The sequence below is a fragment of the Aspergillus uvarum genome, assembly GCF_003184745.1.
Source record: "Aspergillus uvarum CBS 121591 unplaced genomic scaffold BO82scaffold_102, whole genome shotgun sequence".
NCBI classification, from domain to species: Eukaryota; Fungi; Ascomycota; class Eurotiomycetes; order Eurotiales; family Aspergillaceae; genus Aspergillus; species Aspergillus uvarum.
In genome coordinates, this window is record NW_020291399.1 from 7,078 (window position 1) to 23,928 (window position 16,851).

Consider the following 16,851-nt stretch of genomic DNA (forward strand, 5'->3'; position numbering starts at 1 on the left):
CCAAGGGACTCGAGTCCCATCGGCCCATGGTCGCGTCGATCCGCCATATGGATGATTGCAATCTTTACCAACCCGATACGCACTTCAGGGCCAATTGCTCAGCACATATCGGACGACGATTGAGAACCGGGAGAAAGGCCGCGTCATGGATCTCTTCACGGAAATGCTTTTGTAGAACTAAGACCTTTTGGGCTCGTACAATTCCTAATTTCCTCCGGCGTAGCCCATCATCACACAGCAAAAACAAGGTTCAAACAAGCGGCACGCGAGGAGAGCGATCCCCCTCCGCCTCTTCCTCCACCGCACCGCGCGGGCGGGGAGGGGCACATAAACATTTGCTGCCTGAGGCGCGATCAGATAATGAACCACTTTGCAGGGATAATGTATTGCACGGAGATTAACCTTGATATCTGATACTGTCCTGTACGTATTTACTACTTGAGCACACAAAACACATGTACATGAGTAGTTCAAGCTATCTCTTCCAGTTTCTTGATCCAGACTAAATTATCCTCTCTTTAGAAGATAATCGCAGATAAAATTGCCACCGACCAACCAACAGAAACTGACCGACCGTCTTCTAGGCTAACGACAACAGCAACACCGACAATTACAAGCCACAATGCGGGCTTACAGTGTACAGTAGCCGACATACCTCGGACGGAGCCCAAGTTGACTTAACCTTGATGACAATGCCTGATGATCAACTTACTAAGTAACCTTCCAGAATGGGTATCCTAGACGGGGAAAGGCCGTTATCAAACTACTTTTGGGGTCAGTCGTTCGTAACCTGGATAGATGTGTTTTGATGTGTTTGAAATCCCGTAGTATAATCATGGTGGTTGGGCAAAGTTGAGTGAAATAACAAGCTGAATTATTATCTCCTTTGGGAGTGGAACTATGGAGTGGTAGTTTGATTGACTGGATTATTGCTGTAATGTCTTCCCTACTCGAGTAAGTCTGGTAGTCTAGTGGCTTGTTGAGGGCGAGCGGACGAACGGGGAAATGCAAAAAAAAAAACCGAGGGTCGTGTCTGCCAGGTGCCCAGTGGCCAAGTGTCAATGGAGGAGGAATCTCCACTCTCTCTTCGCGAACACAACCAGCCCCTCCATTCCCATGGCTCCGGGTTCTCTTGTCTTTTCGCCTTGCCCTTTTCTTTTTTCTGTGTGTGTCTGCCCCTCTGCCCCTCTGCCCCTCTGTCCCCCTCCCCCCTCCGTTTTTCCCCTGTCAATCATGACCATCATGATTAATCACCCAGGGACGCAAAGGAGGGGCAGTGAGGGAGGGAGGAGGAGGAGGAGGAGGAGGAGGAGGGGTGGAATCGAGGGGAAAGGGGAATCGGTCTCGTGCTCGTTTTCTGGGCACATTGTATTCGTATGTGGAATAGTTATGAAGTGCTTATGAATGTATGTATGTACGTATGCATGTCTCAGCCATTGGAAGTGTCCTTCATCAGATCACTCAATCAAACTCAACATGACTGCTGTAACCTGTTGTTAATCGGCCAATGAGGGGTTTCTGTGATCATGACGTAGAGGACTGAGAATATCTGTACTCATCACCTACCTACTTATCCATCCATGCACTCTCAACCGATCTGGACTCGCCAACCTGGATTCGATGAATGGACGGGTGATTCGGAAGCAGCGGGCGTTGATTGGAGACAGTTCTTTGCACACACGCTTCGGATTCCTCTTCCCCTCTGCCTCAGGCAGATAGCATTCTTCCACTGTCGGGATGGTGTGGTGAAGTACGATAACAGGGGCATTGATCACTTTGCACACATTGTTGACTGGATGTTATTTACCCATCCAACCATAACGCCAGGAATCTCTACTCCAAGTATATAAAACCTAGAACAAGCCAAACCACCTAGAAACCAAGAGATTCACTGTACTGTATATCTCAAGCTAAGTTACCTCAACCCTCATCCAATCCTATACTACGCCCAAAACACCCACAAACCAAGACTCCCTCACAAACATGCGTCTTGGCCCCCAAATCCTTCCCCATCAACTAAAGGTAGAAGGGCTGGTCCGGTACCTGCAGGTAAATTCGAAACCAGCCCAGATGAGTGGTGTGATGCCCACTGTTTACCCCCCTTCCAATAACTCCAGTCGGAGACTTCTGCCTATTAAGACGACGCTACTGCTGCTGCTGCTGCTGCAGTCAGGACTGCAACCGGGATCAATTAGGTTTCTAGGCCCCAATGACAATGACGATGGGCAAAGGGGGGCCAGCCAGCCAGCCAGCCAGCAGGGTCAGCGCTGAATGTTTATTTGATTCTCTTCCCCTTGTCTTGTCGCAGGTCAGCGCAGCCCGCCCGCCTTACCTGCCCACCGCATGCCCGCCCGCTGATCCCGAACAAGCCCATTCATTCGATCGGGTGCTGTTTCGTTGGACACTGTCCAGGGTTTGAATGGTGGAGTCGTGCGTAGGGAAGGAGAACCGATCGCATTGCGGAGTGGGGAGTGGTTTACCGAGGATATTACTGGAGGTTGAGGTTGCGCGATGGTTGCTTGGAGTGTACTATGTACAGTACAGTCTGTAGAGTACTTACTCGGGCTGCATTTTATGCTTTATACTGTACCTTTTCTGGATGTACTTCCATACTCCGTGGTGATAGATTATTTACAAGGGGGTGGTGATTAGATGATCAATTGAATCCGAGGGATAACGAAAGTACCTGAGAAGGACGTAGTGGAGTAGTTGTGTTCTGCTACACGGGTCCTATACATAGTAGTTATTATATGTTTACAGATACGAGTAGAGATCAGGACCCGATCTACATCCCGAACAGCGCTCGGGTCCATATCGAATCAATCCCACATGACTCAAAGAGCAGTCAATTCCAACTCAGAACTCACTGAACATATCAAAGAACATTATGCGTTAAGAAACCCCCTCACCTAAAGTAGGCGTGCATGTGCTATGACTATATATCTACTCAGTTAAAGTGACCCCATCGATCCAGCCAAGCTCACAAACCAAACATAGACTCCGAGACACACGGGATGTCAAACATCCCGTTGTAACACAAACACCTGCAGCTGTCTCACCAGCCAACCTATCAGCCTACCAACCTCCCCTTCCAGAATACCCCCCCAACGACGACGGAGGCAGCTGAGATCCCCCGAAGGTTACACCCGTGATGCACAACGCTCTTCCACAGAGATTGCAGGTCCTGTCCGTCGTGACTATTGTCGAATGCATTGTATAGCTCACTTTTCGCGATTTCACTCTTGTTCAAGTCGAGTCTGCCAGGCATGGCTGGCTATCTTGGGGTGCTGGGTGGGAAGACGATCTTACATGTTGATATGCTGGGGGTTTTGATACCTGGAACTGGAAAAGGAAAACCCTTAAGGTGGAGCGATATTTGCTTCATGTAGCTACATACAGGTGTGCATGTAGACAATCGCGTTCCAGGGTGTGCAGGATGGGCGGGTTTTACAGTGATTGCCTGGAGATAAAGTGGCATAACCAGGCCAGTATGGGGGAGAGCGCATCAGGAAATGAGCTCTGGGGAATCGACTGACTATGTCCGAGGAGTGAACGCATAACTTGGAACCGAACTTCAATCTAAAAGGAACCGGCCCGTGGCTGCTAGGCTGTAGATACTATCGTCTCGTAATTATCAGGTCCGACCGGACAGTCATGCTGTATAGTCATTGCAGGTTCGAAGCTGGAATTTCATATGAACTCGTGCACTTGCGGTATATCGCCTGAGAGTTCAGATTCAGTCAAACTCCCCCAAAAGTGGTTCGCAGATCGAAATCAACAATGATGTCCCAACAAGTCGATACAAACACAGAAATGGTATCAAGCTGGGTATGGTACACCAGGATCCACAGAAATTATGTTTTACAATCGCTACTTCGCAGAAGACTTACTCGACGGATGCGCCGGTTCTGCCTCGTGGCCAACGACTTCGTCATCCTCCCCCAGTCCGTCGATGATCGTTTGGTCCTGGACGGCGTGGATCGCATGCTCCACGTTGACGACGGGACCCTTGAACCATTTGTGCGCGTCGATGAACCACCAGATGACCACCGCCAGCATCGGCGCGCCCCAGACCAGACACGTCCAGTTCATCAGATCGGGAGTCAGGTCGCTGCCGGTGACGCTGGGGAGACAAAGGATTGGGATCATGAGGAGGACGAACGCCACGCCCGCGCCCCCGATCCAGGGGCCGAAGGGACCCAGATGCCAGGGTCCCTTGCGAAACCGATTCCCTACAAAGAATACCCGGATGGCAATGGGAACAGCAAAGGCAAAGAACTGCGCGATGGCACCGATCGAGAACAGGGCTCCGATGGCCGTGGAACCGGCCAGCATTAGGAGACACATCAAAATCCCAAGAACCCCATTGAGGATGACCGCGTTGACGGGTGTCTGAGTGTGGGTGTTGACCTTCTTCCAGATGCCCGACAGAGGGAAGCAGTCATCTCGAGCGTAGGCGTAAGTGACTCGGGATGCGGCTACCATGCAACCCTGGCCCATGGAGAAGCCGCTGATTATGGTGAGAGCTAGAACAGCCAGCGCAATCTTCTGCGGAAGGACCTGCAACAGATAGGATGCCCATGGCTGTCCCAGATCAGAGTCCAGAACAGCGTTGATGTCGGTCACCGTGTAGGCGACCACGAGCTGCAGGAACCAGCCAAACACTCCCCCCACTCCAGAGGTCATGACAATCGCCCGCGGCGAGGCAATGTTGGCGTTGGAGCATTCCTCGCTGAGATGAAAGGGCGAGTCGTACCCAGACATCGTCCAGATAACACCAACAAAGGTCATGAGCACCGCGACTCCGTCGGGAAAGTCAGTCAGATTGGTAATAGTGCCCCAGACCTCCTTGGAGGGGGTGAATTTCGGCTCGTTCGTCGTCCCCGCGGGAATTGCGATGAGTGTCACGATCAGTGCGAGAATATTGAACGTTGAGCCCCAAGAATTAACTCGAGCAACCCACCGGGTGGGCATGCTGCTGATCCCGGTATGAATGATCATGATGAATGTGGTTAACAAGAAGGTTTGCCAATTGGTAGGCACGTAGTCGGGGTTTGTGATCGAGGCAGCCGCCAGGATCATGGCACTTAGGGCGTAGTCGACCGACGGTGCTGCGGTGATCTGCCCGATCCAGTTGGACCATCCGGTGATCCACGCAGCAAAAGGTCCATAGCCTGGTGGTGCAAGGACAGCCGCTGCATAGTATAGACCACCGCTGGTGATCAACGTTAGCTCGGATCTAAGGCTAGGCAGATATCAGTGGAGAGGCACCCACCTAGTGGGCATTGCGGAGCATAGCTCGGCCATAGACATCGCGACACACTGGATGAACAACATGGCGACAATCCACCCCCAGACCATACCGGCAGTTCCTGCATAGCCCATGCCTTCTACATGTTAGCCATTTCCTTCATAATGGCGACCCATCGGGGAGAAGGTGGAGATACCGTAGTATATTGTACTCGCGAACGAGGGGAGCAAGCCGAGTACCGAGAAGCTCACGCAGAAAGTGGTCCATAGCCCAAACTCGCGCTTGAATTCTTGCTTGTATCCGAGGGCCACGATCACTCTTTCATCCGCATCCATCGCATGATCGGTGTAAGGGAGGTCGCCCTCGGGCAAGATACTAGTGACGGGCGCATGATTGACATCCGCATATATCGGTGCCTTCAGAGCAGTTTTGATATTATGCTCAGAGACAGACATGGTGAAGACTTGCGAAATGCTCTGCTAGGCGTCCTAGTCAGACACCCCAGAGAAGAGGGGCAATGATAAGCAGGTTTCGGACGCGGCGTTATTCGTAGATAGTTTTGAGACAAAGAGCAAGCACTGCTAGACAGAAGAGTCACACAACAGCTGAGCCTTGTGAGACGCTCTTTTTCGAGCAAAACTGAGTGAGCTTGAGACCGATACATCGCGTTGAGGATGCACCGCAATATAAGATGGCCATCTTATCTATCGAGAGAACAGCTGTACCGCGTCAGGCGAAGGGTCCGACAGAGACGGCACCAATCAATCTTTATAGCGGGTGATACACATCTATCGACCCCATAGTATCATGGATGGATCTTAGAACTGCGACTAGCCGAGGCGGGGGGGGGGGAACCAGACGCTGATACGCTTGGCACCAGGTCATTCACCGATCTACTGGACAATCGGATTGGAGGGAATATCAAGGAGAAGAAGCTCGCACGCGGAAGCCGATGTCGAGATGCCCAAAGCCCGAATCACATCTGGTCAAATCGACCCCAACTGGAATTTAAACCAGTAATTCCCGAAACCTATTAACCTGACTTTACTAGGTAGGGAAACTTCGCGCGCTTCGGAAGAAGAAATTATCGTGCGACGATTCGTATTAGTGCTCGGACAACCGGCCAGAGGTTCGCAAGCTGTACTTATCGGAGGAGATGGTTGGCTGCAGGGCTGCAGATGATAAGGCTGTATGGAAAGGATGCTGCTGACTAGGTATGAGATGTGAGCCACAGAACAGCCAGAGATAAGAGGACTTGGCCAGGTTGGACCTACTTTAATGAGCATAGTCAGTTAACCTTGATAAACGATTCTCCTGACAAGACGCCATCTAAACGAAGCGGACCCACGATAGAGGAACGTCAGAGGTCCACTATCCTATCAAGCTTGAGAGGCTTGATGCTTCCTTACTGTCGTTTCTGCATTCGAATATGGCTGACTAGCTATGCGAGAACCATGGCACAAGACTTTGCTGTCTATGTCCGAGCACAAAGGCAAGGAAAATCGGTAGGGACGCAAGTGGGTGTTGTTGGATGGTGATATTCTCCGGCCGTGGCGGAGTGATAACTAAGTAGGTTTTAACCAGTCGGACTCTTACTTTATATGTGCACACAGAGCTGGCTAGACAACACAATCAACGCACCGAGAATCTATCACGCTCTTCTACCCTCCGTATATTTCTCTCGTTAAGAGGGTACACCTACGTTTTGATGTGGAGGGTATGCAACTAGCTCATAAATTGTCTCCTCATTCCCCTGCTGCTGCGGATACAAAGCAGATTGACCGGGCATCTGCAGCGCTTTGATATCAACATACTAGCTGCACAAAGAAGGCCTCCTCTGCGCATTGCCAGTGTCGTTGGCTCGACCCCAGCTCATGGTGGACCCGCATCAAGTGAGCTTCGTTGCTGGGTTGAGACGATTCGATACGTCAAAGCACTCGCCAGTGATGAGAGACCGGCTAAATGATTGAGTGCGTAGCCTGCAGAGACAGAACTAGACTACTGATCGAAGTGAACGAATGGCCTAAGATGCAAGACCTCTGTTGCCACACATGAAAGACCAGAACTGAAGCTACTTCTGTCATGAAAGCATATTGACACACACACACGGACAAAAAGTTAGGAAAACTGGAGAACAATTCGTCCAAGCAGGCATTCTCTAGTATGTGCTATTAAAAACTCATCGCTATTCTACACGTACAGCACCTCAAGTCTCTTTTGCTGTCCAGCTATGAAGCGGTATATCCGTACAGGGTGACCGGGTCTTGTGTATAATGGAAAAACAACATTTGTCTCGAGGTTAAGGACATAATTTAGAAGGGCTGCCTTGAGTGTTAGCATTCGTGCGGATGGCATGAAGTAGAATCCCACATACGTTGTCCTCGGGGGCGACGGTGCGGTCAAAGTACTCATCGAGGAAGGGGACCTTCTGGAGGATGTCACGGCGGACACGGGGGACCTCGCCGAAGAAGAACAGAAGGAAGACACCGGCGCTAACACCGAAGCCGCTGGCAATGGTACCACTGTTGTTTTGATCGTACGTTAGTCGACGCTATCGCAATGCTATTGCCGTTTCTGACACTTGCGCGAAGACGGCACGTTTGAACACAAGGCGGAAGACACTCACGCAGTGACAGCGGACCGGGTGGTAAGACCGTGCCAGTGGCGGGGAGTCGAGTACCTGATTCGAGTAAGTCTGTTAGCCGTAATCGCTCTCATGCACCTTTCGCTATTCCACTCTGTGTATGCAGCAGTTCGCCATGAGTCATCCCCCGCTCAGGCACAAGCGGAGCTCTGTATCGATCAGACGCCCTGTCATATCAATGACCGCTGAATGGAGCGAAGCGGAGCTTTGCAGGGCTGGCTCAGTGCCAGCGTTGATGCCTGCGCTGGGACGAAGGTAACGACGATTCTGGGGTATATCTCACTTGGGACCGAAGGGAGAACGGTAGCCACCGGCGTTCTGAGCCGCGGCGCGGCGAAGAGTCTGAGAGAAAACCTACTCAGACAACGATTCACATTAGCAATTGACAATTGCTATCCCTTTCCATAGTCTATCACCGTGACATAGCCGGGTCCGGGGTTGGCCACTACTCAACTGGATGCGACAACTTGAAGTCATGCGACTCTCAGATTGTCGGCCCAGTGAGGATTTATCGGCATGTACATACCATTTTGTTTGAGGTCGAAGGAGGCACACTCTGCTCCAGTGAACGATATGAGGCTGCAATTACACGTTGAAAGCTGTCGACGAAAACCGGGAGACTCCGCGACGTTCGTCCGACCGCCCGCGGCCAATCAGCCGCCCAAATTGCAAATCACGTGATAACACGCCTGTCGAATCAGATATCGCGCATTTCCACACCTCATGCCCCCTCGAAGTATAAGTATACAAGAACGTTGGGACTGTGTACAAGCTCGTTGTATGTGCCAGCAAGCTACTACTAGGTGAAGAAAAAGCGAGGGAGCGGAACTAGTCCCAGTATCATCAAGATTTGTAGCATAAAGGACACCAAAATAAAATTGAAGAAGAAAATTGGGTAATAGAAAAAGAATAAAAAAAGGTAACTGTACACCACCCCGATTCACAATTTAATCTACTTTGCCCGTGGAACCACCATTCAAGAGTCCTTCCTTGCCATCGAGGTTGAAGAAACCTCCGCTAGAGTTCCCGGCAACACCGAGAATACCGCCTCGACCTCCGCGTCTCGCCGCTCTGCCTCGAGCCACGAATGTGGCACCGACAATGGACAGGATCAAGATAATGACGAACAAAATCGGATGCCCGCTAATGAAAGAACGAGTGAAGAAGAAGATCGACTCAAAAGTGCCAACGGTAGACTTGGGTGTGAGCTTAGGGGGGTTGGCAACCACAAGAGGAATAGTTTCGAGAATCGAAGTGCGAGATGCCATAATGGATGCTCCGCTGGAGGACGTATCCCAGTAGCGTCGGTTCTAAGAGAAGGTCAGTCCAATGCACAACAAGTGGTCTTTGTACCGCCTGCAAGAAACTTACATCTTGGTCGTTGATAATGACACGCTCTCCGTTCTCCACATCGATTCCGAACTGAGTCCGTAGCCACCGCTCCCAGAAATCACCATCAACCCAAGCAAAACCGACCTGCTTCTTGTCGTCCTCGCGAATGGTGATACGCATGTTTTTAGCAGCCCGAAGCGCACGCTGGTCATTGCGGTCCTCCGCCTCTTCAATCCGCAATTGTTTAGCATCACGAAGTTCGGCGCGCTCCAGCTGGAACAGCTGAACCTGCTTGTCCATCCATTCATGAGCCGCATTCTTCAGCTCTCTCTTAGACTGCAGGAATTCATCCGAATGCTTGCGGCTTAGAATACCTAGTACAACGTATTTACCATCCATAATTTCACGAGCGTTGGATGCCGTAAGTTCGGGGACAATCGGAAGCCAAACAGACCGCATCCATCCCAGAATCTGCCGGAAGTCCCGCATATCCTTGGGAGCGAGTGCGTTGTAGTAACTTGGGCGACCGTCTCGAGACACCAGAAGACGAGGCCAGGTAGAAATCTTGAACCTTTCAGCGAGGGCGGCGCTGTTAGTCTTGACTAGTCTGGCATGTCCGACCAAGCTAAGAGTCAGACGCTCAAGAGCCTTGAAGTCCTCAGACGTCGTTGCGTGGTCGTAGAAATAAAGGAAGATGACGTCTTCTTTCTCTTCCAGTTCCTTGAAAGTGGTAGCGTCCACATCCTGCACGCCGGAGCCGATCTCCACGGCCTTGTTGGCATAATTGACCAGATCACCCAGACCACGCAGACCGTTGTACTCAACCCGTTCACCGCCACGGAAGAAATAAATAGTTGGGAATTGGTTGACTCGGGCGTCCTTGCAAAGCCGAGTCTCGACATCGCAGTTTACTTCGCCGACGTTGAGAGTACCCTGCATCTCTCTGGCCATTTCTTGCCAATTAGGAGCCAATGCCTGACAGTGACCGCACCAAGGAGCGTAGAACTTGATGAACCAAGGATCTTGCGTAGTAGTAACAAGCTTCTGGAAGCTTTCCGCCGTAAGAGGGACAGAAATGCCCTGAGGGTTCACTGGACCGGGTGGCTTAGCCTTGATCTGCGCGGCATCCTTGACAACAGGAGCATCACTAGCGGCAAGCTGCGCAGCCTGCTCATTATGCTTCTCTCCAGCCTTAGCGCCAGCTTCAGGGTCTTTGTCCTTAGCGACAGGGGCGTCGGGTTGAGCTTTGGTATCAACACTTGTGTCGCCCGGCTTAGGCAGGTTCAGGCCTTGTGCAGGCCGAGAGCCAGGTTTGATCTGTTCCAGCTTCTCTTCGACAAACTCGCTCAGCCCTTGCATACTCTTCTTTCCCGTGAATTGCTCAACCATCTCGCCATTGTGATACAAAGCGAAGGTGGGAAAGTATTTCACCTCCAACTTGCGGCACAGGTCCCCGTACACAAGACAATTTACCTCCGCGAAGTGGAAGTTGTAGAATTTATCGAAAGAATTCAGGGACTGGGTATCGGACGACTTTCCAGAGGACGAGGACAGAGGATCCGAGGTCTGAGAAGAATCAGAATACGCAGTAGGGGATGAAACTGCAGTGATGCGACTTACATAGTAGAACTCATAGAGTGTCTGCCAAGTTGGCGCAATCTTCTGACAGTGCGGACATGACGGAGAATACTCTTTGATAAACCTGAAAGGCCTGTTAGCCTGGAGCAGCCAATCTAACGTGGCGCATTGAAGAGTGTGCTGACCAGTAACCATTCTTAACAGTTTCGTCGAAATCATCAGGGGTCAAAGATTTGACAGGCGGAACCTCGATGCCATTGAAGAGAGTCGACTTGGGCTCGGTCGAGCCATCTCTCTTCGCGAGATGGTGCTTGGGAGAAGCATCATCGGCGGACGTAGCCCATGTCGGGATGGAAAGGAGGGAAAGGAATGACCATGCCAGCAAAGACGCCCTCATGCTGGCTGTAGGTCAAGGACAAGAAGCCTTTGAGGTCCTTGTTTGGAAAGAAGGGGATTTGGTAGTGAGAGTCAAGATAAAAGTTATCAGAAAACAAGTATTGGCCGTTCACAGGTGGCACATCGGAGTGGAAGTGACGGGTGGTCTAGAAACGAGTGGATCGCCAGGAGTCGGGGAACCACTCAGACAGGGGGCAATCAGCAATAATTCGGTGCTCCAAGAATATGCAGCAGATGTCCTCGCGGAGTACGTCGATAGGACGACAAGCCACCGAACGGAGAAGAGGACGCAGGCGAGAAGGAGGCCACCCCTATTATAAGATTACCATTAAACCAGACATCATTGAGATGATGGCCGGAGGAGGAGGAAGAGGCGCAGGAGGAAGGCTCGGGGTTAGGTTCCTCCGTGATCCGGGACGGAACCTCAACCCTTCGTGCAGCCATCCCGATTCAGTGTGCTCATCGTGAATGAACGACCCGATAAGTCACCCCGCTGCCGTTTGCCATTGGGCTTGATACCACACGCCCCTCTGGGTCTTTCTCATTCCTTTCACTACCTCACACACCCTCCGCCCAGCATGAGGTCGACACTCCGGTTGCTGGCTAATGTCAAGCCGGCTCGCTACTTGGAGCCTTTCGCTCCCACCGGCTTGACCGGCCTGAACACTCACCCTAGCCCTCGTCCCACCCTGATTTTCCTTTACACATCGACCTTGAACAAGCTCAAGTCCTTCCCTGAGTCCTCTGTCTACCGTCAATCCACCGAGGCATTGACTCGCCACCGTTTGCAGATCATTGAGTCCACGAAGCCGCCTGGATTTGAAGCTTGGTTGGAGCGCGTGAAGAAGACCGTGGGTGATGAGCCCGAGCGCTTCTCTAGCCTTCTACAAGCCAATGGCACGTACGCAGGTGCTGAGCGCCTTGATGGCAGCGACAATGCCCGAGGAGAGGAGTGGGATGGTGAAGCCTTGGAGGCGACCACTGAAGGCCCCGCTCGTACACCAGCAGAAGAAGCCCGTTTCACACAGCTCTTGGCGGAGGCTTCTTCTCCCAAGAACAATGAATCGGACTTCCACCCTGAGGAGCAGAAGTGGGAGGCTGAGCCCGCTCTGACGGCAGAACAGTATGCGGAGATTGCCCTCTCCAGAAGTGATTTATTGGGTGGCAGATGCTGATGCTATGGATACAGGATCTCTGAAATTGAGCAGCAAATCGGTGCCGGTCTTATTGAGGAAATCATTCAGGTCGCCGAGGGTGAACTGAAGGTTGTTGATGAGTTGTATAAGTCGAAAGCGTAAGTCGACTTCAACATGGCTTAACGATGGTCTGGAATGCAATACTGATATGATCACAGCTGGGAGGAACTTGAGGAGAAGGCTAGACCTGGCCAGTGGTCTTACTTCGAGCGCCCCGAGTAAGTGCTCGGCATAATAGGGTCTTCTCATGAACGACAGACTTGACTTAAGAATTCCCATTGTTTGTAATTATAAGTTTACGTGTGTCCAATCGAAACCAATCACAATTGCATGATGATGTATAAGTTGTTGTATGAGCTAAGGTTCCCCGTGGATTGTGTCTGGATTGCTGATAACCGCTGGTTGAAGGGGCTTATCATGCTGAATGTCCAGGACAATGATCAGTAGGGTTTGATGTTAGGCAGGATCTGCTATGGCACATGGAACTGTGATGACAGCGTCCAAATCGAATTAGTTAAATTCTACATTCGCATTTTTCAAAGTAGTAGACATAAGACTGGCCCCCGGCCACCCACGAGGGGGGATGATCCAGAACCAAAGGCGGTGAGTCTCCCCCTGTCGCTAGCCGATTCCAGATAGCTGGCGGGATTCCCATCTCCTTGTGGACACATCGCTGTCACTTCTTGAGTATCTGCATTGACCTCGGAGGCCATTCAGGCTGAGGACTTTTTTTCTTCTCTTTGCGCTTTTCGCATATTTTCCCTTCGGGAGTTCTTGACGTCCCCGGGCTGGGCTGTTTGAGCGGCTCGTGGCCTGGTTTCCCCTCCTTCTCACAGTCCGTCCTCCGACGCCGCACATAATCGCGACCTTCATTCCCCACACAAGATGAAATTGGATGTTAAGGTATGGATGTCGACCCTCGAGGAGATGCAGGCTTGGCCTCAGGAGAGCTAGCATATGTTTGGTGTCGGAGTCTACGAACAATGTTCAATCCGCTGACTGTTGTTGTTGTTCCTGAATAGAGACAGCTGTTCGCCCGCTCCGAGCGGGTGAAGGGCATTGACTTCCATCCAACAGAGCCATGGGTGAGTATTCTAAACATGAGTAACTGTGGGCAGACGCTGACATTTCCCAGATTCTTACCACACTATACAGCGGTGCGTTGGAGAATAGCATGTCGACCATCGCTGCGAATGCGCTAATACGATTACACAGGTCACGTTTACATCTGGTCCTATGAGACTCAAGTAAGTTGCCATACCGTTACATCACGTACGTTAAGATCGCTAAATGTACATCTCGTCAGTCAATCATCAAAACCTTCGAGCTTACCGATGTACCTGTACGAGCCGGTCGGTTCATTGCCCGCAAGAACTGGATTGTCTGCGGTTCAGATGACTTCCAGCTCCGCGTTTACAACTACAACACCTCCGAGAAGATAGCTTCGTTCGAGGCCCACCCGGACTACATTCGCTCAATTGCAGTACACCCCACGCAACCATTCGTTCTGACCGCATCCGATGACATGACAATCAAGCTCTGGGACTGGGAGAAAGGCTGGAAGTGTGTCCAGGTTTACGAGGGCCACAGCCACTATGTGATGGGTCTCTCAATCAATCCCAAGGATACCAACACATTCGCATCCGCATGCTTGGACAGGACCGTCAAGATCTGGAGCCTTGGCTCACCACATGCCAATTTCACCCTGGAGGCCCATGAAACCAAGGGTGTGAACCATGTCGATTACTACCCGCAGGCGGACAAACCATATCTTCTCACCACCTCCGATGACCGGACTGTTAAGGTGTGGGACTACACTACGAAAGCGCTCATTGCTACTTTGGAGGGACATACAAGCAACGTTTCTTTCGCATGCTATCACCCGGAACTGCCCGTCATTATCTCCGGCTCTGAAGACGGAACCATCAAGATTTGGCATGCAAACACATACAGACTCGAACAGTCCTTAAGCTACGGGCTGGAGAGAGCGTGGTGTGTCTCTTACCAGCGAGGTCGGCAAGGCGTTGCGATTGGTTTCGACGATGGTGCAGTAGTCGTGAAGATGGGACGGGAAGAGCCAGCTGTTTCCATGGACGGTTCAGGAAAGATTATCTGGGCCAGACATAATGAAGTTGTCTCGACAGTGATTAAGGGTGGCGATGCTAGTATTAAGGATGGTGCACCGCTTTCGCTGCCTACGAAAGAGCTGGGATCGTGCGAGGTTTACCCTCAGACCCTGTCCCACTCCCCCAACGGACGTTTCGTGTCGGTCTGCGGTGATGGCGAGTACATCATCTACACTGCTCTTGCGTGGCGCAACAAGGCATTCGGGCAAGCCTTGGACTTCGCTTGGGGCTCGAAGGACAACAGCAATGACTATGCCATCCGCGAGTCGACCACTAGTGTCAAGATCTTCAAGAACTTCAAGGAAGTCAGCGGCGGGCTTGATGTAGGCTTCCAAGCTGAAGGTCTCACAGACGGTGTGTTGCTGGGTGTTAAAGGTCAAGGCGGAATTGGTATGTTTGACTGGGAGACTGGAAACCTGGTCCGCCGCATTGAAGTTGACCCCAAGGCTGTGAGTAGCAGGAACTGAAATTACCCCTTGGATTGTCGCTAACAATTCACTTAGGTATACTGGTCCGAGTCCGGAGAGTTGGTGACTCTTGCCTGTGAGGATTCTTTCTATGTCCTCCGATACTCCCGGGAGAACTATATCGAGGGCTTGAACGCCGGTGAAGCCGACGAAGATGGCGTGGAGTCCGCTTTTGAGGTTGTCACTGATGTTAACGAGTCTGTTCGCACGGGTCAGTGGGTTGGAGACTGCTTCATCTACACGAACTCGACGAATCGCCTCAACTACCTGGTTGGCGACCAAACCTACACCATCTCCCACTTCGACCAGGGCATGTATGTCCTTGGCTATCTGCCTCGTGACGGCCGCGTCTACCTTGCCGACAAGGATGTCAACGTCGTATCGTTCGGCTTGTCTCTCAGCATGGTCGAGTACCAGACGGTGGTGTTGCGCGGCGACCTGGAGACGGCAGCGGAGCTACTCCAGGACGTTCCCCAGGATCAGATGAACAAGGTGGCCCGCTTCCTGGAAGGCCAGGGGTACAAGGAGATGGCACTCGAGGTTGCCACCGACCCGGAACACCGCTTCGAGCTGGCCCTTGCCCTGAACAACCTCGAGATCGCCCTCGAGATCGCCCGCAAAGCCAACGTCGAGCACAAGTGGAAGATCGTCGGAGACGCCGCCCTCGCGGGCTGGAACCTGGCGCTGGCCCAAGAATGCTTCACTAATGCCAAGGACGTGGGCTCCCTTCTCCTGCTGCACACCGCCAGCGGCAGCAAGGACGGGCTCCGCCAGCTGGCCGCCCAGGCCTCGGAAGCCGGCCTGCACAACGTCGCCTTCTCCACCTACTGGTCCCTCGGCGACGTCGACGGCTGCATCGACCTCCTGGTGCGGACGAACCGTCTCGCCGAATCCGTCCTCTTCGCCCAGACCTACAAGCCCTCGCGGGCCCCCGCCCTCGTCGCCCAGTGGAAGGCCTCCCTGGAGTCCATGGGAAAGACCAAGATTGCCCGCCTTATCGGTATCCCCCCCGGCACTCCCGACGCCGCCGCAGATGATGACCTCTTCCCCGAATGGGACGAGTACATCCGCCTCGAAACCGAGGGCGGCGCCGCTGCTCCCGCCGTCTCGGAGCCTCCCTCATCTGAGTCCCTGATCGACGTCCACGGCGACGATGAGACCGCAGACAACGGTGCCCCCGAAGTACAACCTGAGGCGGATGACGCGGAGGTCGTTGCCGAGGATGAAGCCGAAGAGGATGAGGAGGACGAGGAGGACGAGGAGCAAGAGAAATCCGAGTAAAAAACCCCACTTTTACCGACCATCCCGCTTAAGATAGACCCTTTTTGTTTGTGTTGTTGTTTTTTGTGGCATGGTATGTGTGTATGCTTGTGCTTGTATTTAACTCAAGGAGGACTGTGCCGTAGGATGAGACCTATGCGACGAAAAGAAAGCTTCCACAACGCCCTCTTCTTCTGTTTCTGGCATCTGGTTTCACACTTCCCCTTCCATTCTTCTTTTTATTCCCCGTTTCAAATGTATTGTCAAACAGCTAAATCTTGCTTGCGTGGGATATTCCCCCCCGCTTCCACTATTCTCTTTTCTGATCCAATTTCCCCTTACATAGCTATTTGTTTTTCAGACCTGTTCGCTATGAATCAATACTATGTCTCACTTGTGCTCCTCCCATAGAAGTATGGTGTATAGTCTTCTCATGATGTTGCTTTCCGCCTGTCTCAACTGTCAATCAGGCCAAACATCCGTATGTTGAAGTTCATGGTCTACCCAGTATCTATGTGCTGCTTACGGCCGCAAGACCAATCACATCTATGCATTCAGAACATACGCATTGGGTCATACTGTCACAGGCAGAAAAAGAAAC

At 51.9% G+C, this 16,851-nt stretch overlaps 5 protein-coding genes across 5 annotated transcripts; 2 read left to right on the top strand and 3 right to left on the bottom strand.

Annotated features, from left to right (window-relative positions):
* Positions 1-3,870: 3,870 nt before the first annotated feature.
* BO82DRAFT_297712 (amino acid permease) lies at positions 3,871-5,706 on the bottom strand (the record flags this gene model as incomplete). Its single annotated transcript, XM_025631958.1, has 3 exons — positions 3,871-5,215; positions 5,276-5,390; positions 5,448-5,706. 3 exons carry the CDS (start codon positions 5,704-5,706, stop codon positions 3,871-3,873), a joined length of 1,719 nt encoding a protein of 572 aa, XP_025486047.1.
* A 1,549-nt stretch (positions 5,707-7,255) lies between these two features.
* On the bottom strand, positions 7,256-8,481 carry BO82DRAFT_348394 (cytochrome b-c1 complex subunit 10). Its single transcript, XM_025633827.1, has 5 exons — positions 8,422-8,481; positions 8,179-8,249; positions 7,878-7,931; positions 7,626-7,773; positions 7,256-7,572 (listed from the first exon to the last, which is right to left on the bottom strand). Exons 1-5 carry the CDS (start codon positions 8,422-8,424, stop codon positions 7,564-7,566), a joined length of 285 nt encoding a protein of 94 aa, XP_025486048.1. The 5' UTR covers positions 8,425-8,481; the 3' UTR covers positions 7,256-7,563.
* A 222-nt stretch (positions 8,482-8,703) lies between these two features.
* On the bottom strand, positions 8,704-11,529 carry BO82DRAFT_323155 (putative disulfide isomerase). Its single transcript, XM_025632789.1, has 4 exons — positions 10,991-11,529; positions 10,848-10,929; positions 9,267-10,793; positions 8,704-9,205 (listed from the first exon to the last, which is right to left on the bottom strand). The coding sequence occupies exons 1-4, from the start codon at positions 11,200-11,202 to the stop codon at positions 8,843-8,845; spliced, it is 2,184 nt and encodes a 727-aa protein (XP_025486049.1). The 5' UTR covers positions 11,203-11,529; the 3' UTR covers positions 8,704-8,842.
* A 205-nt stretch (positions 11,530-11,734) lies between these two features.
* On the top strand, positions 11,735-12,741 carry BO82DRAFT_359672 (complex I NDUFA5 subunit family protein). The gene is made up of 3 exons (XM_025636626.1): positions 11,735-12,324; positions 12,391-12,495; positions 12,556-12,741. The coding sequence occupies exons 1-3, from the start codon at positions 11,780-11,782 to the stop codon at positions 12,617-12,619; spliced, it is 714 nt and encodes a 237-aa protein (XP_025486050.1). The 5' UTR covers positions 11,735-11,779; the 3' UTR covers positions 12,620-12,741.
* Positions 12,742-13,074: 333 nt separating this feature from the next.
* Positions 13,075-16,642, top strand: BO82DRAFT_323162 (coatomer subunit beta'). Its single transcript, XM_025632790.1, has 6 exons — positions 13,075-13,300; positions 13,420-13,482; positions 13,533-13,554; positions 13,613-13,644; positions 13,704-14,972; positions 15,027-16,642. Exons 1-6 carry the CDS (start codon positions 13,283-13,285, stop codon positions 16,269-16,271), a joined length of 2,649 nt encoding a protein of 882 aa, XP_025486051.1. The 5' UTR covers positions 13,075-13,282; the 3' UTR covers positions 16,272-16,642.
* The last annotated feature ends 209 nt before the right edge of the window (positions 16,643-16,851 follow it).